This window comes from Oncorhynchus nerka, linkage group LG14, assembly GCF_034236695.1.
Source record: "Oncorhynchus nerka isolate Pitt River linkage group LG14, Oner_Uvic_2.0, whole genome shotgun sequence".
NCBI lineage: Eukaryota > Metazoa > Chordata > Actinopteri > Salmoniformes > Salmonidae > Oncorhynchus > Oncorhynchus nerka.
The window spans coordinates 81,420,038-81,433,888 of record NC_088409.1 but is presented as its reverse complement, the minus strand read 5'-3'; the positions used below and the strand labels follow the sequence as shown (position 1 = coordinate 81,433,888).

The 13,851-nt window shown below is 45.8% G+C and overlaps 1 protein-coding gene across 4 annotated transcripts in view; it reads left to right on the top strand.

Moving 5' to 3' along the window:
- The window catches only part of LOC115141964 (paired box protein Pax-3-like), a 48,952-nt gene that overhangs the window by 28,085 nt on the left and 7,016 nt on the right, over positions 1 to 13,851 (top strand). For all 4 annotated transcript variants that reach the window (XM_029681399.2, XM_029681400.2, XM_029681397.2 and 1 more), the window contains exons 5-7: positions 2,892 to 3,091; positions 11,349 to 11,514; positions 11,720 to 11,931. In XM_029681399.2, the coding sequence (XP_029537259.1) occupies positions 2,892 to 3,091; positions 11,349 to 11,514; positions 11,720 to 11,931 (578 nt within the window). The remainder of the gene's footprint in view (positions 1 to 2,891; positions 3,092 to 11,348; positions 11,515 to 11,719; positions 11,932 to 13,851) is intronic.

Genomic DNA, 13,851 nt, shown 5'->3' with positions numbered 1-13,851 from the left:
CAGCATGATGCTGCCACCACCATGCTTCACGGTATGGATGGTGCCAGGTTTCCTCCAGACGTGATGCTTGGCATTCAGGCCAAAGAGTTCAAGCTTGGTTTCATCAGACCATAGAATCTTGTTTCTCATGGTCTGAGCATCTTTAGGTGCCTTTTGGCAAACTCCAAGCAGGCTGTCATGTGCCTTTTATTGAGGAGTGGCTTCCATCTGGCCCCTCTACCATAAAGGTCTGATTGGTGGAGGCTGCAGCTATGATTGTCCTTCTGGAAGGTTCTCCAATCTCCACGGAGGAACTCTAGAGCTCTGTCAGAGTGACCATAAGGTTCTTGGTCACCTCCCTGACCAAGGCCCTTCTCCCCCGATTGCTCAGTTTGGTTGGGCGGCCAGCTCTAGGAAGAGTTTTGGTGGTTTAAGAATGATGGAGGCCACTGTGTTCTTGGGGACCTTAAATGCTGCAGACATGTTTTGGTACCCTTCCCCAGATCTGTGCCTTGACACAATCCTGTCTCGGCACTCTACATACATTTTCTTCAACCTCATGGCTTGGCTGTTGCTCTGACATGCACTGTCAACTGTGGGACTTTATATAGACAGGTGTGTGCCTTTCCAAATCATGTCTAATCATTTGAATTGACCACAGGTGGACTCCGATCACGTTGTTGAAACATCTCATGGATGATCAATGGAGACAGGATGCACTTGAGCTCAATTTCAAGTCTCAAAAATTGAGATTGAATCTCAAAAATTGAAATCTTATGTAAATGTAATTTTTTATAAATTGAACTCAGGTGCATCCTGTTTCCATTGATTATCTTTGAGATGTTTCTACAACTTGATTGGAGTCCACCTGCGGTAAATTCAATTGATTGTCATTATGGGGTATTGTGTGTAGATTGCTGAGGATTTTTTAAATCAATTCATTTTAGAATAAGGCTGTGTCACAGGCCGGCTCATAGCCTGTGGTAAAAATGAGGGGACGCAAACAACAGGTATAGGCCAATTAATTTTTATTTATTTATTGTAAACAAACTATTAACTTTAAACTAAGAAAAATGAATGAGGTGTGGAAGTATCATAATGTAAGGTGTATGTAAAGTGCATGGATGCATGAATCTGTGTGTGTGAATGACTGAGTGAAAACTATGCAAAAGTACAACAGAACAGGTTCATACCTGGAGAGAGAGAGAGAGAGAGAGAGAGAGAGAGAGAGAGAGAGAGAGAAAGTGATTAGTGACACAGTTTAAATACTTAGAGCCCAGGTGACTCCAATCACTAACGACCCTCCTCTGCCTGCAGGAGGAACCGCCCCTGCACTGCAGAGGAGGAGCTGTGACAGCTGTAACATAACAACATTTGGAAAATGTCAAGGGGTCTCAATACTTTCCGAAGGCACTGTATATATTTCCTCACTATGAGGTTGGAATATTAATTTTACTGTTGGAGCTGTTAGAAAAGATTGCATGAAATTTCAGCCTGTTTTGGTGGGGTGAAGTTTCGGCCCGCCTGGTGACATCACCAATAAAAACGAGAGTTGAAACATGTCTACCAATAACAGCTAGTTTTCAGTTTTCCCCTCCCAACTTAGACCACTCCCAGACAGGCTTAAGAAGTAATTTTTGTATATTTTTGACCATTTTAAATTAAAACAATTGCTGTAAGGTACTTAGTTGTTACTCAGAAATGATTTGAAATTGTGGTATGAAAACGGCTTTGAAGGATAATTTAAAAAACTGTGGTGCACATTAATGTTATAAACGTATCTTTCTATTTATCAATATTGCCTCAATTTGGCCAATTCAGGCAAGGATTTTTGTCCATATCGCCCAGCTCTAGTACAAATGTACATGCCTTTGCATGCTTATGCACAGTGACAGACGCAAGGACACTGAGGGGCATAGTAAAGCTGGGCGTTGGACACTGGTCTCTGATGTCTGGGTCTCCCTGCCCTTGGGTCTGTCTGTTTGTCTGGCTTGGCCCTGCCCTAGGTTACCACTGCGTTACCAATGTGTTACCACTGGGCCGTAGCTTTAGAGAGCCTTGTCAATTCACTGCCTCTTCTGCTGAATTAGCTTTTAAAGCGCCGCCGTTTCTCTCTGAGCAAACAAGACCAGCATGCACCTGCAAGTGGTGTGGAGGGGGTGTATGGGGGGCTGCTGCTCAGTCCCTCTCTCCATCCCCAACTGTTACTGGGGCTCCAGGAAGACTGCAACTGTAGACAATGCAGGTTCCCCCCGACACTCTCTCTAGCCGTCACTGACCCCCCTTTCCCCCCTTAAAAAACTAACGGTCCCTGGATCAAAATTAGGCCTTTGTGTGGCGCTTAGTCCTCTCAATCCCACTGCCGCCACGCCTCTGGAACCTTGTCCTGTGGGATTATTTATAAAAGCACACAGAATTCCCCTATGAATGGAAGTCTGTTGGTGCACAAGACAAGAGGGAACATTGGGAGAGATGGGGAGCGTTGGGAGGGGTGGTGGTGGCCCCTCTGAAGAGGTTTATGTAAACAGATAGCATGTGGCAAAAAGGAAAGCAAACAAGTTCACACTTCAAGTGGATGGATGGATTCATCCTTCTGTTCTTCACTCTCACTCTGAATCACGACACTTCTTTTTATAGACGGCTCTCCCTATTGGTCTCCCTGCATTCTATTTCATCACTGTAGTCAGGAGAATAAGACACTGAAAATGTGTTTTCAAGACTGATTTAAAAAAAATTTTTTTTTACTTTTCTATAAACCAGTCCAGTCAGTTATGAACACATGATTAATTACAACGATGGACTTGACTAATGGAATCTAGTTCTAAAAACCATCATTAACTGTTAACTGTGATAATGATACTGTACTAACACCATGAGAGCCCTAACTGTGCATCTCTTGTCTGTTGGAGTAGCGAGCCACTCAGATGAGGGGTCGGACGTGGAGTCTGAACCAGACCTGCCTCTGAAGAGGAAGCAGCGCCGCAGTAGAACCACCTTCACTGCCGAACAGCTGGATGAGCTGGAGAGAGCCTTTGAACGAACACACTACCCTGACATCTACACCAGGGAAGAGCTGGCTCAGAGGGCCAAACTCACAGAGGCCAGAGTTCAGGTAGACAACACATACATCACACACACACTCTTTATCACACAGCACACACATCCACACACTCACACACACACACACACACACACACACACACACACACACACACACACACACACACACACACACACACACACACACACACACACACACACACACACACACACACACACACACACACACACACATTTCTGGCCTGCCCCTTCATCCTGTGTTCCCAGGGGTCCAATATGCAGGCCCAGCTCTGATCTACGGCCCAGAAAATTCCCCACAACAGCTCCCGTATGGAGGCTGTACTGGGCCCAGCATGGGGCTATTACATATGGAATCAGCATGAGTCCCACCAGTCACACAACACCGACTCTCAGCAGTAGCAGCCAACCACATCCCCCCCATACTGTTCAGAGGAGAAGGGGGCCTGTTGAGTTAAATGTTAATTTATTGATATGGATGGGTTCATTTATCCTCTCTGTCCCTGTGAATGGATAAGCCAGGTCACACGTGATACAAGTCACTATTTGACGTCCATCCATGTCTGAAGATGCTGGGAGATGATGTGGACCCAGCCACTAGGGACAACAGTGAGCGCTGTTACGTTCAAGTAGGTTTCGGGTTTTCTAGGGTGTTGTGGATGGGGAGGCGGATGGACGTAAGCATCTGCCTCTTATTCCAAAAGTTGCAAGTTTGAATACAGCGATAGAAAGTTGCTTTGAGATTTTTAATTAAGCCTTTCCTACACCGTAACCCTGACCAAAACCATTCAGAGTTAATGCCTAACCTTAAGATTTCAGTAGCGAGGCTATTTACAGGGGGTACCAGTACAGGGTCAATGTGCGGGGGCACAGGTTATTCGAGGTAATTGAGGCAATATGTACATGTAGGTAGAGATAAAGTGACTATGCATATAAGCAGAGAGTTGTAGCTGCGTAAAAATGGGGGGGGGCACATAGTCAGGGTAGCCATTTGATTAGCTGTTCAGGAGTCTTATGGCTTGGGGATAGAAGCTATTAAGAAGCATTTTGGACCTAGACTTGGCGCTCCGGTACTCCTTGCCTTGTGTTAGCAGAGAGAACAGTCTATGACTAGGGTGGTTGGAGACTTTGGCAATTTTTAGGGCCTTCCTCTGACACTGCCTGGTATAGAGGTCCTGGATGGCAGGTAGCTTGTTACCAGTAATGTACTGGGCCATACGCACTAGCCTCTGTAGTGCCTAGCAGGTCGGAGGCTGAGGAGTTGCCGTACCAGGTGGCTCTCGATGGTGCAGCTGTGTTTGGACCATAATAGTTCATTGGTGATGTGGACACCAAGGAACTTGAAGCTCTCAATCTGCTACACTACAGCCCCGTTGATGAGAATGGGGGTGTGCTCGGTCATCCTTTTCCTGTAGTCCACATAATCTCCTTTGTCAAGATCACATTGAGGGAGAGGTTGTTATCCTGGCACCACACTGCCAGGTCTCTGACCTCCTCCCTATATGCTGTCTCATTGTTGTTGGTGATCAGGCCTACCACTGTTGTGTTGTCGGCAAACTTAATGATGGTGTTGGGGTTGTGCTTGGCCATGCAGTCATGGGTGAACAGGGAGTTCAGGATGGGACTGAGCACGCACCGCTGAGCGGCCTCGTGTTGAGGATCAGCGTGGCAGATGTGTTGTTACCTACCCTTACCACCTGGGGGTGGCCCTTCAGGATGTCCAGGATCCAGTTGCAGAGGGAGGTGTTTAGTCCCAGGGTCCTTAGCTTAGTGATGAGCTTTGAGGGCACTATGGTTTTGAATACTGAGCTGTAGCCAATGAATATCATTCTCATGTAGGTGTTCCTTTTGTCCAGGTGGGAAAGGGCAGTGTGGAGTGCAATAGAGATTGCATCATCTGTGGATCTGTTGAGGCAGTATGTAAATTGGAGTGGGTCAGTGTTGCATGCCTCAAAGCGAGCATAGACGTCATTTAGCTCATTTTCTAGGCTTGTGTCACTGGGCAGCTCACGGTTGTGCTTCCCTTTATAGTCCATAATATTTTGCAAGCCCTGCCACATCCAACGAGTGTCAGAGCCGGTGTTGTGGGATTCAATCTTAGTCTTGTATTGACACTTTGCCTGTTTCAATGGGTTGTCGGAGGGCATAGCGGGATTTCCCATAAGTGGGCTATGCCCCTTTTTTCTCAATTTCCGCCTGAATGGCGTGCCCAAAATAAACTGCCTGTAGCTCAGGCCCTGAAGACAGTATATGCATATAATTGGTACCATTGGAAAGACATTTTGAAGTTAAAGTAATATAGGAGAATATGACACAATAGATATGGTAGGAGAAAATACAAAGAAAAAACAACCAGAATTTTTGTTTTTTGAGAGACCATCCTCTTAGAAATGCAAGAGAAAGGTCATGTTGTAAAATAGCTCCCTGGATGCAATTCCTATGGCTTCCACAGGGTGTCAGAAGTCTATGTACAAGGTTTCAGGCTTGTAACTTCAAAAACGAATAAGAAATAACATAATAATATGTTCAATAGGAAATCGATTTCAGCAGTTGCGCAACGTCATCATGGTGCACAAAAACACGGATTTCCAAGACTGTGTCCTCTTACAAAAACTGTTCTTTCTCACTAAAGTACGTTCATCTCTAGGAGACAGAACACATCTCCTTCCTGAGCGGGATGACGGCTGCGTGGTCCCATGGTGTTTATACTTGCGTACTATTGTTTGTACAGATGAACGTGGTACCTTCAGGCGTTTGGAAATTGCTCCCAAGGATGAACCAGACTTGTGGAGGTCTAAAAAAAGAATTCTGAGGTCTTGGCTGATTTCTTTGGATTTCCCCATGATGTCAAGCAAAGAGGCACTGAGTTTGAAGGTAGGCCTTGAAATACATCCACAGGTACACCTCCAATTGACTCAAATTATGTCAATTAGCCTATCAGAAGCTTCTAAAGCCATGACATCATTTTCTGGAATTTTCCAAGCTGTTTAAAGGCACAGTCAACTTAGTGTACGTAAACTTCTGACCCACTGGAATTGTGATACATTGAATTATAAGTGAAATAATCTGTCTGTAAACAATTGTTGGATTGGTGCGAAAAGTGCAAATCAATCCCAGAACAGCAGCAAAGGACCTTGTGAAGATGCTGGAGGAAACAGGTATAAAAGTATCCATATCCACAGTAAAACGAGTCCTATATCGACATAACCTGAAAGGCTGCTCAGCAAGGAAGAAGTCATTGCTCCAAAACCGCCATAAAAAATACAGACTATGGTTTGCAACTGCACATGGAGACAAAGATCGTACTTTTTGGAGAAATGTCCTCTGGTCTGAAAATAGAACTGTTTGGCCATAATCACCATTGTTATGTTTGGAGGAAAAAGGGGGAGGTTTGCAAGCCAAAGAACACCATCCCAACCGTGAAGCATGGGGGTGGCGGCATCATGTTGTGGGGGTGCTTTGCTGCAGGAGGGACTGGTGCACTTTACAAAATAGATGGCATCATGAGGAGGGACAACTATGTGGATATATTGAAGCAAGATCTCAAGACATCAGTCAGGAAGTTAAAGCTTGGTCGCAAATGGGTCTTCCAAATGGACAATGACCCCAAGCATATTTCCAAAGTTGTGGTAAAATGGCCTAAGGACAACAAAGTCAAGGTATTGGAGTGGCCATCACAAAGTGTAACGCTCGTCGAAATGGGTAGACCAAGGCACAGCGTGATTTGGGTTCATCATAATTTATTTGAATGAGAACCAGCAACAAATACAAATAAGAGAAACAAACAAACGAACGTACAGCCTTGTAGGGCTCAAAAGCAACAATACAAAAACAAGATCCCACAAACAACAGGTGGGAAAAGGCTACCTAAATATGATCCCCAATCAGAGACAATGATAAACAGCTGCCTCTGATTGGGAACCATACCAGGCCAACATAGAAATACAAAAACTAGAATACACATAGAAATAACAAACTAGAACACCCCCCAGTCACGCCCTGACCTACTCCACCATAGAAAATAAAGGCTTTCTATGGTCAGAACGTGACAAAACCTGAAACCAAAAGGGAGGGTTAGAGGGGGTGTCTAGTGTCGGTGGCGGCTGTGGTGCGGGACGAAGAACCCTCTCATCCTGTGGATCCTCCAGCATCGGAGGCGGCTCAGGTGCTGGACGAAGAACCCTCTCATCCCACAGATCCTCCAGCATCTGAGGCGGCTAAGATGCGGGACGAAGAACCCGCTCATCCCGTGAATCCAGCCATGGACCCGGGCTGGACACTGTGCCTGGACTGGGCACCAACGCAGAAGAAGACTCTGACCTTGGAGCTGGACTGGACGCCGTGCTTAGACTTGGCATCGGTGCAGGAGAAGGCTCCGGCCATGGAGCTGGAGGTTCTGGACCGTGGACCATCGCAGAAGGTTCCGGACCGTGGACCGTCTCAGGAGGTTCCGGACTGAGGACCATCGTTGGAGGTTCCGGACTTTGAAACGTCGCCGGAAGCTCTGAACTGGGAACTGTAGCCGGAAGCTCTGGACTGGGAACTGTCGCCGGAAGCTCTGGACTGTGGAGGCGCCCTGGAGGCCTGATGCGTGGGACCGGTACAGGTGGCACCGGGCTGATGACACGCACCTCAGGGTGAGTACGGGGAGGAGGCACAGGACGTACTGGACTGTGGAGGTGCCTGGAGGCCTGATGCGTGGGACCGGTACAGGTGGCACCGGGTTGATGACACGCACCTCATGGCGAGTGCGGGGAGGAGGCACAGGACGTACTGGACTGTGGAGGTGCACTGGAGGCCTGATGCGTGGGACCGGTACAGGTGGCACCGGGCTGATGACACGCACCTCGGGTGAGTGCGGGGAGGAGGCACAGGACGTACTGGACTGTAGAGGTGCACTGGAGGTCTAGAGCGTAGAGCTGGCTCAACCCGCCCTGGCTGGATGCTCACTTTAGCCCGGGCAAGTGCGGGGAGCTGACACAGGACGCACTGGGCTGTGAAGGCGCACTGGCGACACAGTGCGTAGAACCGGCGCAAGATATCCTGATTCGAGGAGGCGCATTGGAGACCAGGAGCACTGAGCCAGCACAACCCATCCTGGCTGGATGCTCATTTTCACACGGCAAGTGCGGAGAGCTAGCACCGAGTGCACCGGGCTGTGAATGTGCACTGGAGACACAGTGCGTATCACCGCATAACATGGTACCTGAACGGTCACACGCTCCTCAAAGTGAGTGCAGGGAGTTGGCTCTGGTCTGAAACCTGGCTCCGCCAACCACCCCGTGTGCCTCTTGTGCTTGTGTCGTGGTTACGAACCCCGGAGTCGTAGTTGATGCTCCCCTGCTGCGTCCGTCTGCTCCCATGGAAGGCAATCCTTTCCGGAAATGATTTCTTCCCACGTCCAGGATCCTTTACCGTCCAAAATATCCTTCCATATCCATGATGTCTGCTCCTCCTGGCCACGCTGCTTGGTCCGTTTGTGGTGGGATCTTCTGTGTTAGGGTTCATGATCCCTGCGTGGATTTATTTTTCCAGAGTAAAGTTCGTAATTTTTTACTCAGTTCTGTGTCCTGCGCCTGACTCCGTTCTCACCTCTGCACAACTATCACCTGACACAAAGCCCTGACCTCATACCTATAGAAAATGTATGGTCAGAACTGAAAAGGCGTGTGCGAGCAAGGAGGCCTACAAACCTGACTCAGTTACACAAGCTCTGTCAGGAGGAATAGGCCAACATTCACCCAACTTATTGTGGGAAGCTTGTGGAAGGCTACCTGAAATATTTGGCCCAAGTTAAACAATTAACAACTTAAAGGCAATGCTACCAAATACTAATTGAGTGTATGTAAACTTCTGACCCACTGGGAATGCGATGAAAGAAATAAAAGCTGAAATTAATCATTCTCTCTACTACATTTCACGTTCTTAAAATTAAGTGGTGATCCTAACTGACCTAATACAGGGAACTTTTACTTGGTTTAAATGTCAATAAATGGTGAAAACTGAGTTTAAATGTATTTGGCTAAGGTGTATGTAATCTTCCGACTTCAACTGTAGACTGAACGTTTAATTCTGAAGTGAGACTGTGATAGTTAGTTGTAATAGATGAGTTTTGAGGCAAGCACAATCCTCAAATACGATTTTCTTATTCTCATTAACTACAGTATTTGAAGCTTTGGGTGACTTTATGGCTATGGGTAGCAGGGTAGCCTAGTGGTTAGAGCGTTGGACTAGTAACCGAAGGTTGCAAGTTCAAACCCCCGAGCTGACAAGGTACAAATCTGTCGTTCTGCCCCTGAGCAGGCAGTTAACCCATTGTTCCCAGGCCGTCATTGAAAATAAAAATTTGTTCTTAACTGACTTGCCTGGTTAAATAAAGGTAAAAAAAAAGAAAAATAGTTGGAGGAATTTATAGGGGGGAGGGGACCATGTAAATTGTGTTGTGTTGCTATGTTTAAATGATGTTCCTGTGGTGAGGCATGAGATGTGGAGATAGAGAGAGCCTTGTTGGCTGCAGCCAGGAGTCACATGGGCAGGTCTGGAGAACACATGACCCCGACACACACTCAGACAATAACACACAGGGTTTACACACACACACACACACACACACACACACACACACACTCAGACAATAACACACAGGGTTTAGACGTGCACACGCACACACCACACACAATACCTGGAAATCAGAAACTAAAAAAATGCAGTCAGACAAAAACATATTGACTCAAAGAGAGATTTGCACAAATTACAGTCATTAACCATTAATACCTGTGCCTTCCCGAAAGTATTCAGACCCCTTGACTTTTTTTGTTACATTACAGCCTTATTCTAAAATGTATAAAAACATGTTTATCTCATCAATCTATACACAATTCCCAATAATGACAAAGCAAGAACATTTTTTTGTTTTTGTGCTAATTTACAACTAAAAACTCAGGGAAATATCACATTTATATAAGTATTCGGACCGTTTACTCAGTACTTTGTTGAAGCACCCTTGGCTGCGATTACAGCATTGAGTCTTCTTGGTTATGACACTACAAGCTTGACACGTCTTTATTTGGGGAGTTTCTCCCATTCTTCTCTGCAGATCCTCTCAAGCTCTGTCAGGTTGGATGGAGAGCATTGCTGCACAGCTATTTTCAGGTCTCTCCAGAGATGTTCGATCCAGTTCAAGTCCGGGCTGGGCCACTCATGAACATTCAGAGACTTGTCCCGAAGCCACTCCTGCCTTGTCTTGGCTGTATGCTTAGGGTTGTTGTCCTGTTGGAAGGTGAACCTTTGCCCCAGTCTGAGGTCCTGAGCGCCCCGGAGCAGGTTTTCATCAAGAATCTCTGTACTTTGCTCCGTTCATCTTTCCCTCGATCCTGACTAGTCTCCCAGTCCCTGCCACTGAAAAACATCCCCACAGCATGATGCTGTCACCACCGTGCTTCACAGTATGGATGGTGCCAGGTTTCCTCCAGACATGACGCTTGGCATTCAGGCCAAAGAGTTCATCTGACCATAGAATCTTGTTTCTCATGGTCTGAGCATCTTTAGGTGCCTTTTGGAAGGTTCTCCCATCTCCACAGAGAAACTCTTGAGCTCTGTCAGAGTGACCATTGGGTTCTTGGTCACCTCACTGACCAAGGCCCTTCTCCCCCGATTACTCAGTTTGGCTGGGCGCTCACTTCTAGGAAGAGTCTTGGTGGTTCCAAACTTCTTCCATTTAAAGAATGATAGAGGCCATTGTGTTCTTGGGGACCTTCAATGCTGCAGAAGTTTTTTCGTACCCTTTTTTGTACCCTTCCCCAGATCTATACGGACAATTCCTTCGACCTCATGGCTTGGTTTTTTCTCTGACATGCATTGTCAACTGTGGGACCTTATATAGACAGGTGTGTGCCATTCCAAATCATGTCCAATCAGTTGAATTTACCACAGGTGGACTCCAATCAAGTTGTAGAAACATCTCATGGATGATCAATGGAAACAGGATGCACCTGAGCTCAATTTCGAGTCTCATAGAAAGGGTCTGAATACTAATGTAAATAAGGTATTTCTGTTTTTATTTCATTCATTTGCACACATTTCTAAAAACCTGTTTTAGGTTTGTCATTATGAGGTATTCTGTCTCGATTGCTAAGGATTTTTTTCCATTTAATTAATTTGAAATAAGGCTGTAACTTAACAAAATGTGGAAAATATAAAGGGGTCTGAATACTTTCCGAATGCACTGTATTTATGGGAATGTATGTTTAAGACAATTTAAGATCTCATGTCATGTTTTCCTCTTTCCCCAGGTGTGGTTCAGTAACAGAAGAGCTCGGTGGAGGAAGCAGGCTGGAGCTAGTCAGCTCATGGCCTTCAATCACCTGATCCCTGGGGGCTTCCCGCCCTCTGCCATGTCCAGTCTCTCACCTTATCAGCTGTCTGACAGCCCGTATCCCCCTACATCCATATCACAAGGTGGGACACTCTGTAAACAAGGCCACAGGCTAAACAACTCCCTGTGTGTTTCACATATACAGCTATTGCACTCAGAGTTCAGACCCTTGAGCTTGATTAGCAAAGTCATGTACTGTTAAATATTGACTACATTGTAATAATCTGTCAATTGAGAGACAATATATGTAAATGGTAAGTTCTTCTTTTCTATTTGTCCTTCCCTTAGTGGTGTCGGAGCAGGCCAGCACGCTGCACCGGCCCCAGCCCCTGCCCCCGTCCTCAGGCCACCACCAGAGCTCAGGAGGGGGAGGACAGGATGGGGGGTCTGCCTACTGCCTGGCCTCTGGACGCCACAGCTTCTCAGGCTACTCCGACAGCTTTGTCACGTCAGGAGGCCCTCCCATGAACTCTGCCATCAGCAATGGCCTCTCTTCACAGGTGAGTCAAACAGAGCTACGCACACGCACACGCACACACACACACACACACACACACACACACACACACACACACACACACACACACACACACACACACACACACACACACACACACACACACACACACACAGTTCATACTCTTTATCTATGTCAGGAGGTGGGGAGGGGTGGAGGTGGGTGTGAGGTGGAGTGAAAGGACTTCAAAAGGACAGAGGACGGACACGGAGGAGGACAAATGATTGAGGAGAAGATGAGACAAATTAAAACTGAAAAGACAATTATGGCCAATTATACAGGCATGAGGCTTGTCGTCCCTTTACCTAAACATTAAGGGCTGTCCTAACAAGCAGAAAATGAGATTTCAGCTGCTCAAAGTCAGACCCCCCTCACACACACACACACACACAGACACGTACGCGCACACACACACACACACACACACACACACACACACACACACACACACACACACACACACACACACACACACACACACACACACACACACACACACACACACACTTCAGTGCTTCAGGGTCACTTTAGAGAGTGTGACAATATGGACATGAAGGATGAATGCCTGGAGAGGCTGGCATGGTTAGACAGTATGCAAAAATAACATTTACACAGATCACATGGTGGGAAAGGGAAACTTTGAAATGTTTGATATTATTGATGAACGTTTAAAATACTTGTTGTCAATTTATGATACATTTATTTTGTTCAGTTTTATCTACTGAAATGTGTTCAATTGATATAAATGACAATGAATAGGCTAAGTCATAAGGAGGGGAGATATCGTCTATCAAATTTTTTTTATTGTAGTCTCGTCATTTCTTACCAGTCATTGTAGAGGCACTAACTTCACCTCAGTCGGGCCTGCTTTTTTTCATGAAAAACTTTTCCAAATACTAAATATTTTTAGACAATATTCAGTATTTGTCTGTTGCAGTACGGCAAATATACTTTTGCTTCCAGTCTCTTCATCATTGCCTCTAAATCTTCCCGTGCTTTAGCCCATCAACACTTGCATAATATCCTTGCGCTTTGGCACAGTAATAAATCAAGGTTCCAGTGTTCAAATGGATTACTACCGAATATAAATGGAATTATGTGTGTAATTTATGTAGATTACTTCTCATGTTTTGTTACCTATATAATTGGTGCAGGCTATCTACATTCTTTTGGTACGTGTGTGGAATGTAGGAATGTATAGTCCTTATTAGTTTAAATGATGAATTGACTTAAATTGGATGGGGTCTTTAATTTATAAAATGGTTATGAAGACTGTATATCGAAGATCAACTAGGCCTACTCTATGTAGAAACTAAGATGGATTGATACTTATTATTTGCATGCAAGATGTAGAGAACTTTTGATACATGTTGGCACAATACACAATTCTACAAATCGAACACTCCTCATCTCCTCTCTCTCTCTCCCTGATAAATGGGGTGCCTGACCCCCACATGTTTTCCATTTGTAAGGAACACACCTCGTCATCTTCAAGGGTGTTTGTCAAGATTCCACGGACAGGGCTTCTGTATGACAACCATAATGTATGTGTGAGAGTGTGTGTTTTAAGGTTCATGGGAAACTACCCCCCTCCCTGAATCTCTGTTAAGACTTTCTTTCCATTTATCTACACCTCCCTCTCTTACGCAGTCCATACGCAGCTACCTTGGGAAATCAAGGAAACACACACACACACACACACGCACACAAACAACTGTTAAGCCTCCAGGGAGGCTTCTCATGATTGCATTCTTGTCTCCACATTCCTCAGTATGAAAGTCAAGCCCTAATTTATTTGTACATACGTTATATTGTATGAGAGAAGCAGGAATGTCCTGTACGTCTCAGACTTCCCCCATTCTGACATTCTTCCCCGGCTCTCCTCTGCTGTCCGGCTTTTCCT